This window comes from Periplaneta americana, chromosome 12 (assembly GCF_040183065.1).
Source record: "Periplaneta americana isolate PAMFEO1 chromosome 12, P.americana_PAMFEO1_priV1, whole genome shotgun sequence".
Classification (NCBI taxonomy): Eukaryota; Metazoa; Arthropoda; class Insecta; order Blattodea; family Blattidae; genus Periplaneta; species Periplaneta americana.
This window is the reverse complement of record NC_091128.1, coordinates 150801390-150825090: the sequence shown is the minus strand read 5'-3', so window position 1 is coordinate 150825090 and position 23701 is coordinate 150801390. Positions and strand designations below refer to the sequence as shown.

At 35.5% G+C, this 23701-nt stretch overlaps 1 protein-coding gene across 1 annotated transcript; it reads right to left on the bottom strand.

Annotated features, from left to right (window-relative positions):
- Positions 1-811: 811 nt before the first annotated feature.
- Elp3 (elongator complex protein 3) lies at positions 812-23461 on the bottom strand. The gene is made up of 10 exons (XM_069842275.1): positions 23270-23461; positions 21223-21464; positions 18620-18823; positions 13906-14060; positions 11588-11876; positions 6635-6852; positions 5892-6024; positions 2851-2978; positions 1193-1374; positions 812-1068 (listed from the first exon to the last, which is right to left on the bottom strand). Exons 1-10 carry the CDS (start codon positions 23286-23288, stop codon positions 992-994), a joined length of 1647 nt encoding a protein of 548 aa, XP_069698376.1. The 5' UTR covers positions 23289-23461; the 3' UTR covers positions 812-991.
- Positions 23462-23701: the final 240 nt, after the last annotated feature.

The window sequence follows — 23701 nt, the reverse complement described above, 5'->3', positions numbered from 1 at the left end:
GAGGTGGGATATGATAGAGAATGGATTAATCTTGCTCAGGATAGGGACCAATGGCAGGCTTATGTGAGGGCGGCAATGAACCTCCGGGTTCCTTAAAAGCCAGCAAGTAAGTACTGTCACTATACAAAAAATACATGGTTAAATGGATAGTAAATCCTTTAACATTTTTAACAAACGTTTTTATAATAATTGTTATACATTGTTGACAACTGTTCAAAATAAACTTACTATAACCATTAATTTAATTATATTGTCTTTAAGAGTACTTAATTAGTTGAAATGATATTTACCTAGCTGTAAGAAGACTGCATATCGGCCTTTAGTTTCATTATTAATGCCTGCCTCTCTTCGCTGATAATGTAAGTGTGGGTATCAGAATGTTTAACTTCAAAGTGACGCTTAATATGGTACAGTTTTGTCCGTACATTGATATGGCATATTCAACACTGAACATGGTTGTCGTCAGATTGGACAACAAGATACAGGTCCTCCCAAGAGGGTTAAATTCTGAACAGACTGTCGACGCACTTCTCTTCATTCTCGTTCACAAATGATAGTAAACCATGTGGATGGATGAATGAATGAATGAATGAATGAATGAATGAATGACGGAACGCATAATCCAGCAATGCCTGAAGAATATTATCGAACATATGAGGGGAAGAGTTGATGATCGCATGCATTCGTACATCACCACAGTGACAGAGGAGTGGGGGGGGGGGGTCCAGGACAATAATTACACTTATTCTTCTACTTGCTATGCCAATACTGTGTTTCTTTGTTGAAGGGAGATGATACGAAATAAATGTACTTATTTTACTCTAAGACAATAAACTTTTATATTCACTTCAATTTTCTTTGTATCAAATAGGCCATAAAATATTATTTGAGTTTACACTAATTGTATGTACATATAATAACAAGAAAATATTTATAGTCATTATGTGGCTATAAGTACAACAGTTGTGAGGATGAAGCAAAAATCCATTCTTTAAAGCAGAGATTTGGACATGTACGGTCCGTCTAATTCATATCCAATCTTCCTGTAATAATTTCTGGTGCCAACACCTGAAAAAGAGAATGTAATCTTAGCTTTCTAATCTCGTCATATGTTCTCATTTTATATTTTCTGATCACAATATTACTGTAAAATAATTATATTTACATCAAACTTCTCCTGAAGAGGTATTACCTGAAATTACAGAAATTTTTACAGATCCATGTTCTTCCTTTGCAATCCTTTCTGCCTCTTCCATAAGTAACATTCCAAATCCTTGATGCTGAAATTTTTTGGGGTCGCGAGCATTTACAGGAACAACACTTCCATAAACATGCAGTTCACGTACAATTGACACTTTTCCTTTTAGTTCAGGTCTGTAAAATAAGATTCAAAATATTAGACTTCAGGATTACTTAAAAACCACGCGCACACACACACTCTCTCTCTCTCTCATTCATGGGATCCTATGCATGCAGTCATGCCTGTGTGTTTGTATGTAACTAGAACATGAAAAGCTTTGTAATGCAAACATACATCTATATCTACAAGAAATGAGTGGTGATGCATAATAGAAAGTGTGGGTTTCCACATAAGACTCAAAAGATTATAACTCACCTACAATAAATAATCGTAGTGAAATGGTACATTTTTTTCTACATGTATTTTTTTCAGTAACAAATTGTATGAATTTTGACATTTTTCTGCAGCAAGGTGTTTAAACCAAATAAACATTGTCAGAATTTAGAGGAGTTCAGGAATGCTGAGAAAGGAATACGTGCTACCATTTTGAAGAATGAACTTCAGTTCTGCTTCCTGATGCTCTCTGTGCTTCCCTTTTAATTCACGAGTGTTTCCAGCATTTAGGAAAGTATTCTCTATTTAGACGTTCATTGTAAATTCTGGTGAGGAATGAAAGCAAGCACTTAAGGGGAGTCTGTACACCGAATTTTGACAAAAAAAAGTTTTTATCGTTTTCCGGTAGCTTAATATGTGTAAAATGATATGATTTTATTTCTTCTAATTGTCAGCTTTTTAGTCCTCAGCAAAAATATTGTAGTAATTCTTAATGCAAAAAATGTTATCAATGAAAAATTTTTTCTTGTTAACTACTCACTGGAATTTTAAATTTATTTAACTGGTTGTATACATAAAAGTATATTACATATGCCCTATTTTTTCTGCATTTGTATCTTTTATCGCTTCTGAGAAAAGTGCACCCAAAATTGAGAAATTTAACATTGCAAGATACGGAAACTTTGACACCATTTTTCTGCACTTCCTTATTTTTTGTGACATTGGTACACTTTTCTCAGAAAGTATTGTACCCAAAAGGCTGAAATTAATATACATTATCAATGTGATGGCATTTTACACAGTAGGTTAAAGAAATTAAGTTTATTTCTATCTTCAGCTAAAATAAAAAAATAATTTGCAGTCATTCTTAATGCAAAAAATGTTATCAATGGATTTTTTTTTTGTCAACCGCTCAGTGGAATTTTAAATTTATTTAATTGTTGTATACATAAAGGTATGTTACATATCCCCTATTTTTTCTACATTTGTATCTGTTATAACTTCTGAGAAAAGTGTACCCAAAATTGAGGAATTTAACATTGTAAGATATGGAAGTACAGACTTCCCTTAAATCCTCTAAGGATTATTTCATTACTTAACCCATCTTCACTTGGAGCTTTCTTTGGATTAAATTTTGTCTTGTAGGTACTGAAATTTTCTCTCTGTTCTTAAGTTTTTGTCGCGTGTGTGTGTGTGTGTACATGTGTGCAAGTGCATTTGCCCAAGTGTGTAGAGCTTAAAATATGTATATAGAAAACATGAAAAATTTCACAAACCTGAAAGTTTCTTCTGAACATTTCCTCAATCTCAAAAGACCAACCAATATGTCTTGTTCAGGATCTTCGTAAGACAAAAAGGTCTCCCATCCTCCATTTGCAACGTAATCACGTCGAACCAGTTCCACCTGAAATAAAATATATTCTTTCTGAAATGTGCATTAATACTCATGACAAATTCATGTCAATATCGGTGATGCTACCAATATGGCATACACAAAATACACCAGTTGATTAACATGACTAAAGTGAATAGTAGTTGAGAGCTCTATCCTCAAGATGCCTTTCAAATTGTTTAATGCTGAATACACTAGTATTTGTTTATGGATTTTGCAATGGAAATTCGGTTGCTGATGTCACTGAATATTAACGATGTTCCCCGAAAAGGAGAATTCCAGATCGAAGAGTGTTTATCAGGGTTTTCCAAACTTTGCATGACACAGGTTCACTTCCTAGCATTAATCAGCAAACTGAATGTGGAGCTGAACAAAATGCACATGAAGTAGAAAACATTGTTCTTATGGTAAGTATAGCCCTCATATTAGTATGCAAAAGATATATAGGCATCTTGGAACATTACAGAAAGAAGGAATGTATCCATACAATGTGCAATTCATTCAGCACCTCAGAGATCGTGCCCAACGTATGGAGTTCTGTACTGACTAGTGATAGTTTTATCATTAATTCTGTGGCCGGGAGGAAAAAGGTCTTAAGTCAACTTTTTGTGAAAATGAGATTTTTATATATTCTGAAAGCGGAAACAATTCTCTACAATCTGGCAAAACGGTTAAAGTCAAATAAGACACCTGACTGTATTTATAGAGCGTTACCAAATGTCCTAAGTACTTTTAGAATCGATCACACACAGAATAAAGGACTTAAGAATATTTAATACTTCATTCCTTACGAACCATCACATGTTTACTTTCCATACTTCTCTATTAAAAAAGTCTAACTTGTATTTTAGCTATTTTATCACATATTGATGACCATTCCTTTTAAAAACTTTAAGCACCAGGTAAACAGTCCTATATTGTTTAAGACCCATTTTGCATTCCTAATAATTTACATTTCTCATTTATTTTGATATGAAAAAGGTCTTAAGTTTAAATTGTCCCTTCTTCTCAGTTTGGGTTGTAGTCTTAAAAAGACTTAAGTACGGCTATTTTTGGAAATAATCAAGGAAATTGTTAAATGAGAAGAAATATAAACAGGTAATATCCAGGAAAAACCTCTTAATTAAACAAACTCTATAATTGACATCAATTTCAATCTTTCTACTGCTCTCCTGAAAAGTATAAAATTTTTACCTAAGACCTTTTTCCTCGCGGCCACAAAATTATAACAATTATTCTACTAATTACTATTAAGGAGAGTTCGCGATAAAATGTCTAATTTGTTGTTGTCTTCTAATGCCAGGCGTTTGACAATAAAGTCATTTGACCTCTTGCACTCCAATATTTTTCAAAGATATTATCATGACCACCCACTGAAGCACAGATTTTGAGGTGTTCCGAATCCATGTCTAATTTTCGAGTATAAATAAATAATATATAGTTCAAAATAAAGAGTTGTATTACTTGATCATATGCAGAGACTAAGAGGAAGGCGAAATTAGAAAAGATTGGAGAATGCTGGGTTTGCAGTGAAAGACCTGCCTTTGGGCAGAAAACTAGGTTGAAATGAATTATATATTTTAATAATTTTCAAAATGCATCTCACAATGAGGTGTTATAAAATTATACTAGTCTCAAATATTCATTTGTTTTATTGTAAGGAGGCCAAGGTCTCCATTTCTGAAATTTTTTTCAACGAATTTCATATACCAGAAGGATTAATTTTTCGTGTGGGAATTATCTAGCTGACTACCACTCGTAATAATTTTCTGCGACAATTTCATTTCACTTGTATTACAGTTTGTCGCCTACGAAACTCCTTACCTCGTCGTCAGGGATTGCTGAATGGTTAATCAATTTAAATTAAAAATTACGAATTACATACTTTTACATGGTACTGATTTGTGAGTGTTAGCCGATTTTTATAGGTTATTCTGTGTGTTTGTATAAATTGTCATTTAGGCCTATCATAAAGTAGAATTAGGATATAAATTGTAAATTACTCAATTATGTACCATGTTTAGTCAAAATTTCATTATATGTAAGCTCGTTAATGTGCATGATGATGATTTTTAAATTTAAGTATATTAATATTACTACTTTTGTTATTGTTTCACTGTATATTTCACTTCTGGTAGTGTGGAAGAGAAGGCCTCCTCTACCAGAATAAGTAAATAAATATATGAGCCAAGAGACTGAAGAAAATGTGTGTGAAACCAGGCAACCCTACACTATACTGCAGTTGATGGCATCATCATACCCTCATAAAGGAAAAGGTGTTGAATTATTTTCAGAAGTACCATCTGCCAATACTTGGATTATTAAAAAGCAAGGTCTTTCCAGTTCAGAGTGGAGAGATATGATAAAAATCACAGCCATGGTAGTGCCAGTTCGAGCTCTTCCAGGACGTTCCACAAGCACATCCCACTGCAGAAACTGTAGTGAGTTTGAATCCCTACCTCATGTGCTTGGGAGGTGTCCTCAGGGAGAAATTTTAAGAATAAAACGACATAACATCTTTCGTTCCCTTCTTGCTGCTGCTCTCCGAAACAAAGGTTTGGAAGTTTAGAAGAAGTTCATTGTTTGGCTGATCAAGATAGCATATGGAGGATTGATATCATAGCCATGAATAGGAAAAAATCTGTAGCAGAGATTATGGACCCTACAATACACTTTGAAAGCACAACCTAAGGATGTTGATAAAGAGAAAAAATAAATATATCATATATTATTAATATTACTATATCACTATTATTATGAGTGATTTCCTTTATGTTATAAAAACCTTTTATTATCGAACTTGCAAAATTTTAAATGAAAAATATTAACAATAAAGTAATCTTTGTAGTCCAGTCTTAATCTTGACAGAGTCCTGTTTTGTCAATAAAGAGAAGAACACTACAATTTACTAATATATCCACATACCTCATACGGTCGGACTTTATGGTGGATTTCCTGAATGCCCACTTCCCTAGTTCTTACATCACGACAGTCAGTTCCCAGATCTTTCATGCGAGCTAGTGCCAATTCACGTAGATTTCCATGCTCCACTCCAGAACTAAAATATAGGTAAAAATACAGTAAAGAATTAGATTCAATATGAAAATTGACATACAGGACTTCACAAAACAGCCAAAATATAATTATTATGTAAAACTTTTACATTTCGCATCTCTGATCAAGAAAAGAACATAAAATTAACAAACAGCAACTCAATATTTTAAAATGTGAGCAAGTTAAATTCAAGCTATTCTTTCTTCATGTAGCTAAGTAATACATTTGAGTAAGTAAATAAATCGTAAGTAGTACAATTCTGAATGCATTGCTACTGTGATGAGTTTAAGAAAAGTCTGTACGAGTTGTTTTAACCACAATGTCATTCATCATTAGTATGGGTAAGATAAATGTTAACTTATTAGGAAGGAACCTATAAGACAACTTCAGGTTACTATATATAAAGTAGGTCTATAATAAAAAAGTACATTTTACATTGATTTTTTAAGTAAACATTAATATTTATTACCGTAATTTTAATATTAAAATAAAATTAACTTATATTGTACTTGAAACTGAGAACTCCCCTTTTTGGAAGAGAACTTGAAAAGACAAATGAGAGCTCACTGTAGCCTTGCATTACTGTTTAATAATTCCATAAACTTATTTCTCACCTGACTAATGGCATAGGGATATCTCTCTGAACCCTGTACACTCTGGTCCATGGAGGAACTAAAGCTAGGATACGAGCTATCAGATCAACAAGGGTGCTTGGTGGATAGCTCTTATATCTCCCCGTCTTCCAAAGTTCATAAAGTCCCGTTCCTCTTATAACTAGTGTGGGATAAATCTTCAGACCATCAGCCCTGAATGCAGGATTCTCGAAGAATTCCTGTATGTGAATGATGATAAAAAATTAGACACAATATTTTGTATCACCATTCAAATGGTTCTGAATGGAATCACACACAAAGCATACTGTACATTACAGTAAATTGCAACAGAATAGGACACAACTAAATAAAATGAGAAATGGTACAGTTCTAAAGTTCTACAAGATATGGTGGTTTTTTAAAATTATGGTTTATTTAAAGACACTCGCAACTGCCGAGGTTATATCAGCATCGCTGGTGTGCCGGAATTATGTCCTGCAGGAGTTCTTTTACATTCCAGTAAATCTACTGACATGAGCCTATTGCCATCGACTTGGTCTGGGATCAAACCCGCAACCTTGAGCACTGAAGGCCAGTGCTATACCGACTATGCCACCTAGGCCGACGATATGATGGTGCCTGTACTACTATATGAATTAAAGAATTTGATCCTAAAAGGTAAAAGTATTCCCGTAACATGCCATGAAGGGACTTGGGCGGGCATGGAGGTAGAGCCCCATGCTTTCCATGACCTTGGCACTAGAATGAGGTGGTGTGGTCGGCACCACGCTCTGACCGCCTTTTACCCCCGGGAAAGACCCAGTACTCAATTTTATAGGAGGCTGAGTGAACCTCGGGGCTGTTCTGAAAGTTTGGCAATGAGAAAAAATCCTGTCACCACCTGGGATCGAACCCCGGACCTTCCAGTCCGTAGCCAGCTGCTCTACCAACGAATTTGATCCTAACAATCTGGAAAAACTAATAGAATTGAAGAAACAGAGATGAGATTTTTGAGACCATCTGATTATTGGATTGCAAATGCAGTAAGAAAATATGCCGTGAAATAAATATAAAAACCTTTTAATACAATAATTAAATACAGAGAAAGACTACAATATAATTAACAACTGAATATTTGAAGGAAATACAGTAGAACCCCGATTATCTGTCACCCTATTAACCGATTGGTGGATTATTCGTCTTGTCTTTCTATTGCTTTTTTTTTTTTCTTTTTTTTTTTTTGCTGCAGAAATATAGGAAGTACTGTACATTGTATTTATATGTTATTTTTTCTACAGAGTGTTATTATAAGCCTTTTCCCTTACACAGTATGGTCTACTGTTCAATTTGTCGTACTGTATAACTTCTATATAAAATGTCTTCTACAGGTGCCAAAAGAAATCTTGTTGTGGTAAGTATCGAAAAAAAAAAGTAAACAACAGAGTGGTTTGGGGAAAGAGAAACTGTGTCTTATCTCGGATCTGAATACGAGATTGGAGTGTATCTATCTATCTTCGTAGTGTATCCAGCTATTTGCTGACAACACGTGTTCCACTATGTTCCACTATGAATTTCCTCTTCTTACAAATGATGGGTAAAAAGCACGATGCTAGTTGTATATTTCAGCAGGCACATTCCAAAGATGAGGTGTATTCAGTATGTATTGGAGAGAATTGTCCAAGGTTGGAGTGTATAAAGTATGTAAATCTACAAACACGAGACCTCCACTATTCATCTTTCCACAGACAACCATTACAAGGAGTTCCCTTGCCCCTTAAAAAACAGTCATTTACAACCAGACTTAAATTAGTGAAATTCTGATTCACTACCTAGCATGTTAAATACAAGACCATGGAGGAAACTACGAAAGTGTATTATTCACTAAATTTTCGAAAATCTTTTAAGGTACAGATTATTGTATTTTTTTTTATTAACTGTTCAGCCTAGCCCCTTCATTACCACAGATAACAGAGTTCTACTGTAAATATAATGCTATACAAAAAAGAACGTATTTAGTACCGTAATATAAAGTACATTATTCTATAAAATAAAGAAGCAAAACAGAGAAGTAAAATTTCTCTTTTGGCAGAGAGAGATAATTTTAATCTCGAAGTAAATGAAAATGAAATTAAAAATCATATCTTACAGTTGCACAAATCCCTCAAAGATTAACATACTGGTTTACATATAAATACCGGAAAATGTTTGAACAGATTACTAAATTTAAGTATCTTAGAACATTTGTAAACTCGAAGAGGAAATCAATTTAATACAACATACAATAGTAATATTTGTTACAAGAGCGGTATGTTGAAGTTTTCATGTTCGAGGAAAAGTTTGAAAAAGCGAAACATAGTTGAGCTTTTTTAATTTCCGAGAATTGAAAGAAAACATACCCCTCGTGTATCGTACATTATTTTGTGCGAAGATCGTTTATTACATACCTGAAAGACGAATTTCTAATTAGTTGCAATGAAATCTCCATCTTGGTTTCTGTTCAATGACGGCAAATTAGCAAAACAAAAATATCTATCTTCAACACTGTTGCTTTAAAATGTTTTCTGTGTTTACTATACTCCAGCAGGCCGTGATATACGTCTGTCTTTTTTTTCCTCCAGTCTATAAACGCGAACTTAAAACAAACGGTAAGGTTATGTAATGATTTATTTTTCATTTTAATATTTTAACAATATTATTTATATAACATATTGCAGTAATAACATCGGCATCTGGAATCTTGTTGACTTTTTCACGGCTTCCTTAATGTTACTTGCATCACAAATGCAGTAACTTTAGTGGAGTTGTAGAGTTTACTTAATTTTTGCAAATATTTAAAAACAATAATTAACAGTGCAATTTAGGTGAAATTGCAGTGGTAAGTTTCCAATTTATAATTATTACTATATTGAACATCTCTAAAAATAATATGTTAAAAGCCTAAAGCAGTAAAATCAATATGTCACTTAAGCGGTAAGAAGAGGGAAATTGTTATGTGTGTTAGGTTGGGAATACTGAATGTGGAATTTTACACTTTCCGCGGATTGGTTTTGTGCGGAAACCAAGCAAATAAGCATGATCTCGCACAAATTAATGTTACAATGCTCTGTGAAATATTTTAAAGGAAATCTTCACATATCCGAAACTAGATACTTGGTTTCCCCTGAGTGACTATGTGAACACCAAGAATGCTCGAGATCAGGATACCAAAAACCCACATTGATCACATGAAGTCCCACTACATGACAAAAAAGTGGGAGTGTGGGGTGCGTTAGTGTACAAAGAACTGTTGGGATTATATTATTTTAGAAAACAATGAATTCAAAGCATTATGGAAACAAAATTTTGTGACACAAAACAAGAAAATAATTACGCATTTTTTCAGCAAGTTGACGCATTTAATGGAAGCCCTACATGAAATATTTGATGACAGAGTAATTAAGCGGACTATGACCTACCAGATATCCAAATTTGTCAGTGTATGACTTTTACCGAAGGGGTACCTTCAAACAACAAATGTACGAAAACAACACACTGTACATGGTATGTGGATAAGCTTCAGGGCTTCTACCACGTTGTCTTGGTGTTGGTGGCTGACGTTTCGACAGCTGTGTTGTGGTCATCTTCAGAGCAGTTGTTGGATAAGGAAATAGTCACTATCCTTATCGAACACCAAGACAACGGGGTAGAAGCCTTGAAGCTTAAGGTACGGTCACACGTCGCTACTTTTGCAACGCTACTTTTATACTGCACCTGCAAAAGTTGCGTGTCGTGTTCACACGTAAGCCAAAAGTAGTGCGCTGCACGCTACTTTTCGTGCTGCGCAACCCGAGTGCTGCAAAAGTTGCAACTGGAGGTTGCGAGTCTGTTCACACGCAAGGCGCTACTTTTGCAGCCGCAGTCATGCTGCAGGTTCCCATCTCAGTGTTGACTTCTCAATATACATTTTGTGGTTATGTTCGCATTATTAAGAAACTCATGCGAAAGCTTACTTATCTATTATTTGCTTTTCTGTCGTATCTAGTATTCAGAAATTGGCATTATTTTTACTATAAAGCTTTTAAAAACGCCTATATACTTAAATGATAACCAATAGTATATTCACGTAATCAATGTTGGCAACCCTCCTGTTTGGAACTACGCTACGGAAAATTTAAAAAATGAATTATATCGTCACCAATTATGCTCAGACTGTGTTGTGTATTTAATAACTGTTACAAATAATTTATTTTCATCACATTTAACATTAAAATATATCCAAACAATAAAAGTATCATTGACACATTTGGGTGGCAACACTGGTTGCAACCACAGCACAAGTTTCAACAAAACCGATATCAAAAATGCTGCGGCTGCAATCCTGAGAACCCTGTTCACACGTCGCTACTTTTAAGTTGCGCGCAGCATGGAAAAGTAGCGGGCAGCAGGTTCGGCAGCTGCTACTTTTCGGGTTGCACCGTTGTTCACACGTCACAGTACAAGAGTTGCGCAGTTTTTTGTACTGCAGCGCTGCAAAAGTAGCGACGTGTGATCGTACCTTTATCCATACACCATGTACACCAGCCGCGGAAGCCTACGCGAACACTTAACATACTGTACATACTCTGTAAAGTCACAAAGATAAAATAACAAAACTATGCAATATTAGTGAGGGAGCTCTAGAACTTCATACGTTGCTGCAACATGTATAGAACGTAATGGAGGAAATTTTCAGCAACGTTTTGAAATTCAGGTAACATCTTCATTTCTTTAAATAAATAAATCACTAGATACTCGAAAGATCACTTGCCCCAGACTCTTAATGCTGCGAAACAGCAAGAATGTTTGCCACAAGAGCTGACAATCTGCTTGCAAGTCTGTAGTGCTGCAAGAGACTGTAGCAGTGCTGGACCTTTAGGTTTGATTGATTCTGTACAAAATATGATTTTACCTATTCTAAAAAACAAGTAGCAATCAAAAATAGGGAATGGAACTTACAATAAACTGTTCAACATCTCTTTCCAGGTCAACATTAGGCAGATCTGGCATCATATGAGCAATAACCTTGAACCCTGCATCTTTAGCTAGTTGAAAACTTTCACAAACAGCTTTCACAGTGTGTCCTCTATTTGTGTCTCGGGCAATATCTTCATAAACTGATTGAACTCCAATTTCTAACCGAGTGCATCCATATTTTAGCATGTCTGATAAATGCCTTTTCAGACAATAATCTGGCCTTGTTTCGATAGTAATACCAATGCACTTAACTTTGCTCTTCTCAGAATACCTGCAATAAAACAAAGAAATATGACACACTATTCTTACAGCTTTTGCAATTGACGCATATTATTACTGGTGGTCAGGTTTATTTAGAAAATAAACATTACATTCTTCGATAATTGTATCCTAGTCTACAATTTACATATATTCGACTGTACTGCCGAATTTGAGTAGGAGAGGTACGAGATACACATCACTACTCCTTGCAATCAACCATTGTATGTAAAAGCAGATTCAAAATTTAAATAAGACCTTAGTTCTCCAATGGATCCCAGCCCACTGTGGAATATATGGTATTGAGAAAGCTGATCTGTTCCCCAAAAAAGGAACTAAAATAAACGTAAAGAAGAACTACAGTTTTTCATGAGTCCATAAAACGAGTTATCAAAAGGAAAATTAACAGCAATCACCACACTAATTCTCCAAGTGAACATCAAAATTCAAGATGGAACAATTTACTACAAGATTTAAAATCCATTCATCCACACCTGTAGAGTAACAGTCAGCGCGTCTGGCTGCAAAACCAGGTGGCCCGGGTTCGAATCCTGGTCGGGGCAAGTTACCTGGTTGAGGTTTTTTCCGGGGTTTTCCCTCAACCCAATATGAGCAAATGCTGGGTAACTTTCGGTGCTGGACCCCGGACTCATTTCACCGGCATTATCACCTTCATTTCATTCAGACGCTAAATAACCTAGATGTTGATACAGCGTCGTAAAATAACCCAATAAAATAAATAAATAAAATCCATTCCTGATCTACCACGAAAATATGCTGTGGCCATGTTCACACTAATTGGTCATGACTGTCTTACAAAACATCTACATCGAATCGGCTTATTGGACTCTGCTAAATGTTTATTGTGCAACAAAGAAGATGCATGAACATAGAACATCTAAAAATCTGTGAATCTTCGGAAAATTTTATGGACCTTACATCTAATCTAAATATTGGGAAGCAAGGAGAATAAAAAAAAAAAACGCACGCGCACGCGCACGCACACGCACACGCACACGCACACACAGACATCCCCCCCTCCCCCATATCCTTCTGGTTGATAGTCTGTTGCTAGTCATCTAGGGTGCTATTCATTGACATTTCGCTAGCCCGGGCTACGAGCGTGCTAAACAGGATTCATATCATATCGCTGACAATGGTTTATGAATACGAAAAACCTTAGTTCGCTGATCATCCACCGAAAGTCCGCGCTAAGAATGTCTATGAATACGGCCCCTAATGTGGTTGACAAGATCCTGAATTGTTTTTTTTTAGTAAGTTATTTTACGACGCTGTATCAACAACTCAGGTTATTTAGCGTCTGAATGAGATGAAGGTGATAATGCCGGTGAAATGAGTCCGGGGTCCAGCACCGAAAGTTACCCAGCATTTGCTCATATTGGGTTGAGGGAAAACCCCGGAAAAAACCTCAACCAGGTAACTTGCCCCGACCGGGAATTGAATCCGGGCCACCTGGTTTCGTGGCCAGATGCGCTGACTGTTACTCCACAGGTGTGGACCCTGAATTGTTCTAGGGTGGCAATGTGGAAAGTATCACTTCTGAAGTGAGAGTATATGAACGGTAGAATTCATTACTCCAATGACAGGATGATAAGGGAGAATAAAGACTAGCAGAATTGAATTTAACGCGAATCAATTTAACTGATACATTTTTCCTCAAATCTTCCTTCTCATATCAGTTTCTTTCATGTATCAAAGCTTTTTTTTTTCCCTTTCAACGGAAATCACTGTCATTTGACGAGGTATGAATCTCAAATCTAATGCCAAAAATTGTAAACTGCCAATCACTAGGAATGACATCTTCCTCAAGGTAGTGCTAATTTTAAACTATAGTTCAGTTATCTTTCAAAGCTATTGATGAGTTTGGACATCTCATTTTGATTAAAATTTGAATATCAGTTATTCATTCTGTCATTCCATATGCCATTACTAACAGTAATCAATGAATGAATATTAATTACTATGTATTAGTTCTCTTACACTACTGTAGTACATTATGTTATTCCCAACAAAATACTTACTTCACTGCTTCGTCTACATTGTTACTTGTATGTCCAGACAATGCATCATGCAAGTTGCGTATGAAATAGTCCCGGTAATCTTCAGGCAGACACATGAATGTTCCTCCCATTACTATGAACTCAACTTTGTCCACACTGTGACCCAACTGCTTTAACTGAAAATCAAATGTCTTGTATTTAATTTTATGTTCAATACACTTAAGTACTCATATGTCAAGGGCAGGAGGTTAGGCATAAATTTTACATTGAGGTAATAGGAATGAAGTAGTAGATACGGAATTTAGATTTAATAGAGCGTTCTGCAAGAAAGTGTGTAGGTAATAAATGTAACTGTGGCACCATATGCAAAATTGTGAGGTCCACATTACACGAATGTAATTTGCTGACATTAAATATACTATATACAATATATTATAAAGATGCTGCGTTTACACAATCGATAAAATCTTTATGGAAAGTTAAGTCAGTGAACTACTGCAATGAACAAAATGGAAAAATGCTGTTAACAAAACTGCACCATATGAATGGTGTGTTGCGTGTAAATGTTAAATGCAACTTTTTTTGTAGCCGTACCATTTTTCAAGTTGTGCAATTTGAATTCCATGCAATTATGTTTACTCATGTGTAAACGCAATGTGTAGAAATGTACAAGACAGGGTCACACAGGAAAACACAACAATGTTAGTGTTCAAGTGAAATGGTTGCTACTGTGAAGATGGATTATGAAAAGAATCATGATAACTAAAGTGTTAAAATTCCAAGTAGCTGAAGTCGTTATTACAGTTCTGGTTTTAAATTAATTATTATAAATCAATCTTCTTAATGTATCCAGCTATTTGCTGACAACATAAAGTCCACTATAGTCCACTGTAGTCTATTCAGTTGTTTTTCAAGAGAAATGAGGGGTATTTTGATCGGTGTTCATTATAGATGTCTGTTGCTAGTATAGTCCGGGTCAGCTTACTTCATACCCTAAGGGTGAAACCTAACCATTTTTCCCCCATTACTACATATGCTAGTGGATTGTGGTGATTTTCTAGTTTGCAGGTTGAATTTTCTTTTGCCAACTTCGTTTCGAATTTCGATACTGACAAATATTACAAATGGTAGTGATTTTGAAACTGGTATGTTGGCAGCTGAGACAAATATCGACAATATTTGTCGGTACTGGAGTTCCATGAAAATAAAATTGTACTAGATTTCTGAGCCGGTTACTGGAGGCTAATGAAATTTGAACATACTAACAATTAATCAATATCAGTATTAATATTAATACATAATAGTTATTTTGTGTGTTTGGTTGTGGTTATAATTCAAAATTATAATCACGTAAGTTTTCGGAGTTAGTATTAATAATTTCATGTGGTCAAACAAAATAAGTTTTTAGGTTAGGTCTTGTGAGTCAATTGTTTAGTCAAACCAATGAATTTCGTATTGTGAGACAAAATACTTGACATGTTGATCCCTTTCCCATATAGTTTGCCTACGAAAATATGTTACAAATTATTGAACTATTTAGAATAACCTTTCAACATAAAGTACTGTAAGTAAATAAGTCATTTAGTACGTAGGATCGTGTGATATCAGATAACAGTTGGCAGCACTGACAAGACGGCAATATTTGCTGTTTAGGAACTGTTCTTATGTGATCCTCACTATAGCCAGAGGTGGGGTGTAGTCAACACATACTGCAGGGCTGTGTCTTCTGCAACTGATACTGATGATTTCACGTGTTGTCGTACGTTATCTGTTCACATCCCTTCCTCCTCAGTCCCCTCTCGTCTTCTCCTGAGTCACCGGCAGTAAACAGAGTTTGGTTCACATGTTGCCCCTTAGCTTCCGAAATGTTGGCTATTTCTTGTTGTATATTCTTCTGCAATTCATCCAATGTTCGTGGATTTGAATTATAGACACTGTCTTTTAAACTATCCCATGACTAAAAATCGCAGGGCATTAAGTCCGGGGATCGAGGAGGCCACAACCCTATACTAATCACCCCCCTCATCAAACATATCAACTGCACGCAATAAAGTTCGAGCTGTACGGGCCGTAGCCCCATCTTCTTCAGTTAACTGACAAAAGAAAAAAAACTCATCCAAAATTAGGATTTCGTACCATGCAATGGACTTTCATGAATAAGTCGTGGATTATCTACTGACCAGTATAAATTATTTTGAGTGTTAACTCGTCCATGGAAGTGAAACCACGTCTCATCACAAAAAATCACAAATTGTGGATCTAAATGGCTATCATGTACAAATTGAATAAACTAGTTGCAAAAATTGATTCTCCTATATTGGTTCCTGGGTTCTAGGGCGTACGCTTCTGTAACTTTATATGGATGAAATTTTAGTAATATTGTAGCATTATGTGCTGATGTACAGCCGACTCCAGCTTGTGCTAACTTCGTGAGAGATTATTACAGTGATCAACTGATCATTCTAATTTACTGAGCACCGATATCTTCCAAATTTTTCCTAACTAAAACACAGCATCTTTACCTTCTTTTCTTATCCAACATTGACCCCGTAGTTTTGAATTTATTTACTACTGAACAAACTGTAGACCCCAGGAAAAGTTTCTTGAATTATTTTAAAAAGTTAAAACAAATAGAATTCTTTGTTCTGTATTAAATCTCTGAATCATGACTCAAGCAATAGACATAAACAGAGAAGTAAGTTCATAAGTTTATTGTTAGTAAAATAAATGTACAAAATTACAAACAGAATTCTTCCCTGAAGGAGTAAAAACTCAAATCAAAGTCAACACTACACACAACACACTCACTGCACTGAAACTCAACTCAATAATGCTCACAGTAACAAGACAACTGTCTATCAGCAACTATGCGTATCTTTAAATGGTGTGTACGCAACTACACATTGCTGCGATACAGGTTCCGTAAACAACCGGAGGAAGATAAAATGTATGCACTGTATTAATATTAGACTCCTTTCTCCCCTTCAGTAGTGCACAGAGACCTGCAAGAGAGCGAGCGCGGGATATCGTTATCAGTCGAGGAAGGCACTGACGGAATGAATAGCGATCATCTACGAATATATCCGATAAATCACGAAGTAAAGAAACACACCGAGCGACCGGGTCTGACGACGAGCGCTCGGTGTTCAAGAGTGCTCTTCCGGTAGCAGTAAGCAGTAGGTGAATTGTAGGCTTGTCTGATAGTACGTTTCATCAAAACGAATGTTGAAGATGATTCAATAGTATCGACGTCGATCTCAAGCAGAGGCTCGGACACCATCTCTGTTGATGGTAAAAGATTACAAGACACGTTGTCAAAAGTATATGCCGAAAATAAAGTTAAATCAGCAGAGTCAGAGTAGTGGAAAAAAAGGGAAAGCAGTTACTAGCTCTGCTTGGACACCTGTGGAGTAACGGTCAGCGCGAAACCAGGTGGCCTGGGTTCGAATCCCGGTTGGGGCAAGTTACCTGGTTAACGTTTTTTCCGGGGTTTTCCCTCAACCCAATACGAGCAAATGCTGGGTAACTTTCGGTGCTGGACCCCAGACTGATTTCACCGGCATTATCACCTTTATTTCATTCAGACGCTAAATAACCTAAGCTGTTGATAAAGCATCGTAAAATAACCTACTAAAATAAAAAATAAAAATATTCCCAAGTTAATAGGAGTAAAGTTCATATTACGTTCGAGATGAAACAAAATATATCGCTACTAATTTATTATTTGCATTTCATACTTCGATAGACATTTTTAGTTATCACGTATTAAATGTAATTTCTCGGTTTTATATACATTTTATAGTAATATAACCAAACATTTCATTTGGATTTACAATATTATTGCGATTAAATTTGTGTCTCAGTTTGTTTTTGAAGTTAAATGTTAAACTGAGTAGGAATGAAATATATTTATACAGAAAATCATTTCAGGCTCTTTGAATCTAAACAAAGAAAATTGTGTAATTAATTAAATTTCCACTAAAATATATAATTGTTGAAAACAATCGAATGATTTCTATGATTATTCCATTGTAGGATTAAATCATTCGAATGCATGGATGAATTGTTCAATAACATTGCAGTATGTTGATTAGTCATTCTATACGTAGGTCTATAGCCTGAGAGCAGCGCTCTTTTTTCTTATCACCATGTAGGTCAGGTGTTTAATTTAATGAAGATCAGGGTCAGATACTGGGGCTGTTAGAAGAGTCAGTACGCTTCAACCACACAGAACATTCGAAGCTTATCACTCTATTTTTGCGTCATATGATTCTGAACTCGAAGCTCTTATCATTATCTTAAAATGGAACATATTCTGTTATGCGAGTACATATTTTGTGTAACTTCATACGGCTTGTTGTGGTGGTAAGCAAAATCAATGAATAATCGAGTGATATTGTGAATATTTCTATTATTTCGAATGGTTTTGATAATCAAATGAATTCATTCTATTTTTACCAATGCTGTACTACGTAGTACTGTAGCATACTGCTTCGCATACAGTGGTTGAAGCGAGCGCTCGTTCTGACAGGGGAGCGATCCCCCGGGCGAGCTCAAGCGAGCGCAGGCCAAACCCGAGCTCGAGCGATTAGACACAAAGAGCATTCGGTAAAACAGATCTCAGATATCGTTAAGCATCGCTCTCTTGCAGGTCTCTGGTAGTTCATCACTAAAATTAATATATTCACACACTACACATTGAATTCACATACACTCTTAGTTTTCATTTGCATACCTGATCAATTCTATGCCTCGTCTGAAGATAGGGGTTATATCGAGCACGAATCGCTCTCATTGAAGTTGGTTCATAGCCCGTGTATGACTGAGTAGAATACTCGAAGTCAGAATCAGGGCCTCCAGGGCAGTACACACAAATATTACCCGTCATATTAATATGGGGACAACGGTGTGGTTTACACATTACAGCTACAACAGCAATCTGAAAATATGTGAAAAAAATATATTACTGTTTATTAATAGTACATTATGCAACGAGCCTATAATGATAGTAATTAAGACGCAAGTATGTTTGTTTATGAAACGAGCGCGAGTTTCATAATTTTCATACGAGCGTCTTAATTACCATTATAGGCAAGTTTCATACGACTTTTTATGCTCGACCATATTTCTAACTTTAAATTATTCAGAAGTATACATTTTATTTGTATCTGACAGAAGATCGGAAGTGACCTTGTTCATAGCTCTTGAATTGTGAGATGTGCGCAGACGCGAAAGTACTGATTTTTTTCGAGGAACAATAATGTCATTGACCTTGATGTAATGCAGAGAATGTATAACCTGAAAATTGATATAGAATTGAAAAACGAGATGACAAATTGAATTTATTTGAATACTATTTACAATTAACGCTAATTATTATTATAGTAACAGAACATAATCTTCTGCGACAGTATTGGATTTCCAGCCTCCGTGACGTTTCCCTCGTCTTTCGATTGCATATCCGAGAATAATCGAAAACCTGAACTTTAATGAATAGGTGTACTTTAATGACATGCATTAAAGGACTGCTACCAGGTGTATAATTACTACATTTCGGCATGGTCGAGCATAAAATTACTTAATACATTGCTATAAAAATGTTCTGTTGACAATTAAGCCCCAGCTCTAGCCTCTTACTGTAAGCAGTTGTAAAGGCTAATTATACGCGAATGTTTCTGATCTTTATCTGAAAAATCTGGCAACCCTGCTGTGGACCACATTTTCACTCTCTGCTACGGATTCTTCTGACAACAGAGTAGACCTCTTATGCTTTGCTTGCACCCTGTTAATGCTGACATCTTTGTTGATATCTCGTCAGTCCATATTGTGAATACGGTATAGGCTGCAATGTTAAGGGAAGACTCCACTGAAAATCATGAACATTTTTCCAAATTTTTTTTTTTTTTTTTTTAGCTATTTCACTTATTCAGAATTTATATTTTCATGCCCTAAATGGATTCAGCTCAATTCTGATTACAAATACTCGTATGTTTACACTTTTTAAATTAAGGCTGGAAGGGGATGTGGAATTTAAAGAGCTGTCAAAATTGTTTTTCATCGAAGAATTCTTTTTTAAAATTTCTGATTATAAATCTAGTAACTTTTTGTTGGCTCCCTGAAGTTACTAGATGAATGTAGCAGAGGAGAATATTAATTTGCATAAATATTCATTTTATTTTCAAATCTATTTTTCTGTGTTCATTTTTGTTGATTCAACACCAACTTTCTTATGCCAAATATTAATCAATCTGGATGAAATTTTTACTGCAAGTATTTATGAGGTAGCTGCGTGTTTCTATGCTTTTATTTTGTGAGAAATGCTGCTAGTTTATTTTATTAATATTTTTCTTAAGAAAAAATATTAATAAAATAAACTAGCAGCATTAAGTATTTATGAGGTAGCTGCATGTTTCTATGCATTTATTTTGTGAGAAATGCTGCTAGTTTATTTTATTAATATTTTTCTTAAGAAAAAATATTAATAAAATAAACTAGCAGCATTAAGAAAAATATTAATAAACTCAACTAGCAGCATTAAGAAAAATATTAATAAAATAAACTAGCAGCATTTCTCACAAAATAAATGCATAGAAACATGCAGCTACCTCATAAATACTTGCAGTAAAAATTTCATCTCGATTGATTAATATTTGGCATAAGAAAGTTGGTGTTCAATCAACAAAAATGAACACAGAAAAATAGATTTGAAAATAAAGTGAATATTTATGTAAATTAATATTCTCCTCCGCTACATTCATCTAGTAACTTCAGGGAGCCAACAAAAAGTTACTAGATTCGTAATCAGACATTTTAAAAAAGAATTCTTTGATGAAAAACAATTTTGACAGTTCTTTAAATTCCACGCCCCCTTCCAGCCTTAATTTAAAAAGTGTAAACATAAGAGTATTTGTAATCAGAATTGAGCTGAATCCATTTGGGGTATGAAAATATAAATTCTGAATAAGTGAAATAGCTATATAAAAAAAAAAAAAAAAAAAATTGGAAAAATTTTCATGATTTTCAGTGGAGTCTTCCCTTAAGACTCTTATAGCGCCTCTTTATAACAAAACATAACCTAACCTGCGTATTAACTGCATGTCCCCAGTACATCGTTGAAGAGACTCTCTCATGTGCTCACATAATGAGAAAACTGACTTCTGATACTCTCCTTTCCCTAACTCTAGTCTCCACATTCTTCCTCTTTCCACCTCTTTCCCCCTATTTCTATCAGGAGACAATGATATGGCTTCATCGCAGAGCTCCACCATTGGTCATCGTCATAATTATGCAGAAGTTTTGCAGCAGAGCACACATTTAGTAATAATAAAGATTACTTACTCCACTTGCAGTACGGATTGGTTTTGCTTTTAATTTTGGTAGAAGAATCTTCTTGTAATCAGTTGGAACAGCTGCAATAATATCAACCAGTCGGGGAGAAGTTTCCAGTCCGTATTTGGAAGCAATTCTTGTCTTCATTCTATTCAGATTGACATCTCTTCCTTCCTCATGTGCTCGTAGGAGTTCCTGTATAATTTCAGCTATAGTTATGACCATACGCTCCTCCCGACTCAAATCAGATGCTGGAACATTAATTCAACACACATTAGACAATATATAGCTTGTGAAGAGGCATTAAAAATTAAGGTTAAAAGAAAATAACAACGTTCTTATTTTTATATACACCTGCAGCATTAAAAAGTGGTATTATTTATTTTTATTTTGTTGGACTTTTCTAAAGTTCCAAACGACTTGCTGGGAATCCAATCCCTGTCCCTGTCACCACTTTAACTGTGAACTTTTGAGTATTACTATTAGAGAGTATTTGCTAATAGTACAGGCTGAACTCAATAAAGTTGTACGTACAAGTATTATCTAACGAAATGACAGGAGTTTCTAGGATGCGGCAATCAGCAATGCAGATTTTTGGTCTACCAACAATAAAATTACTTTGTTCTGCATTAGAAATAAAAAGCTTTTGAACAAGAAGGATAATGAGTCTGACATGTACTTGTGTTATTTTTACGCAACTGTTACTACATCCTCAACAAACCCTACCTAACCTTATCAGTAACAGTGGATCTAACTTGTCAATAATCTACCTCCTCATCAAACCCTATATAACCTGGTAACTGACAATGTTGCTATGTCTTGACACTTATGCTGAGGAAGAGATAGAAGAAAAAGAAATCAAATTTTGGTACCCAATTTTTCCCCCCGATAACAATGGAACAAATGGACGTCAGGCCCACTATCCTTATGTTCGACTAATTTACACAAAAAAAGTTAAGATAGTTGCTGGCGCCACCCATTGTTGCTAAGGATTCCATTTCATAACAATTGTCTAATGTGCCCTGTCTTCCAATGCATACCAAAAGCCTAAACTAACATAATCTAACCTAATCTGTCATTAATGCGATCTTACGAGAACTCGTTTTCTCTCTGTGATCAGTAAGGAAACGCACGGAAATGAGATGTTATGTACTGCCCTTCCCTGCCGCCTACCTCTTCCACCTTTCTCGAGCGTCCTGCCTGGCCACACTTCTCTGCCAGCCGCCACTTTCACAGTTTATTTCAGTGCGAAATTGGTGTTGGCACTTAATTTTTTTGAGAAAAGAGAGTTAAAGTAGTTCTGGTGATTTTGGAAGTGACATGAATTACCAGGCTTTGAAAATTCTGCATTGATTCGTATATGCAAGGCATAACAAAAGCCTAAACTAATCTAACCTGTCACAGATTCGCATATACAACCCATAACAAAAGCCTGAACTGAACTACACTAAACTAACCTAACCTAACGTCATAGGAATAAATCGCAATAAAAAGAACGCCAGTAGGGGAAGTGCATTCGACACAACACTCACGTAGTGTGTCTGGTCAGCTAGTAGAGGAAAAGTGAAAGGGGGTGGTGGGCGGAGCTTCTACGTTCTGTTTAATGCGATTTTCCCCGTCATAGATACGGATATGCAAAGCACAGTGTGAGTGTACACTAGCGTGAAACTTTCGTAATGTCATCAAAGTTGTGTCGGTATGAGAAGACATTTGAAGGCGCATAAGCGCTCGTTTAACCAATTTTTTTTCGTATACCATAAAAATGCTTCGACTAGAATCAAAAGTTGTAAATATATTTTCACCTTAACGTGGTAACGTTATAGTAAAGAAAAAAAAAGAAACTTTTAATCCCTCACAGCACTAGCCCTAAATTCATCACTATCTATTTTACTTACTACTTCAAACTGGTCGTGGTGTAGAACAGATGCATTATAGGACCCACCCCGAGTATTTCATAATATCAACTCATATTTGGTCAATCAGAGTTACTGATTTTTAAATTATTTAAGAACATACGGTAAATATTTTGGAACACCAAAAATATACAAAACCTTACCAATCTTATTTTTCCCCATTTTCTTCAAACGCTGTTTTCACTTCTTATAAGAGTAAGTACCAATGCACCAATCTACATAATTTCGTTTCTGATTTACGTAAAAGACATTCTCCTAAGGCTCCTCGAAGAATACTTCTCGCTCGTTGCTTTTCTTGCTTCCAGTCCTGTTTCATGATCGATAGTCCTCTTGCGATAGTCCGATAGTCGACACTTGACACTGTCGCCAATTGACTGCAATCTTTATAGTTACGACATGAATGAATACGAGCTGGCGAAATGGCATATACGTATGAGGCAAGGCTTGTCAGAGTCATAACAAAAACTTAAACTAGCATAACATGTCATATTGGTATATGCAAGGCATAGCATGAGTGTACACCAACGTGAAATGTTCATAATATCACCTAAATTATGTTGGTATGACTCGTGACT

Coding starts and splice junctions, on each gene's coding strand:
- Elp3 (XM_069842275.1), bottom strand. Junction 11,877..13,905: donor AATGTAGACGAAGCAGTGAA/GTAAGTATTTTG, acceptor GTTTTATTGCAG/GTATTCTGAGAAGAGCAAAG. Junction 6,025..6,634: donor ATCCCTATGCCATTAGTCAG/GTGAGAAATAAG, acceptor CCTATATTTTAG/TTCTGGAGTGGAGCATGGAA.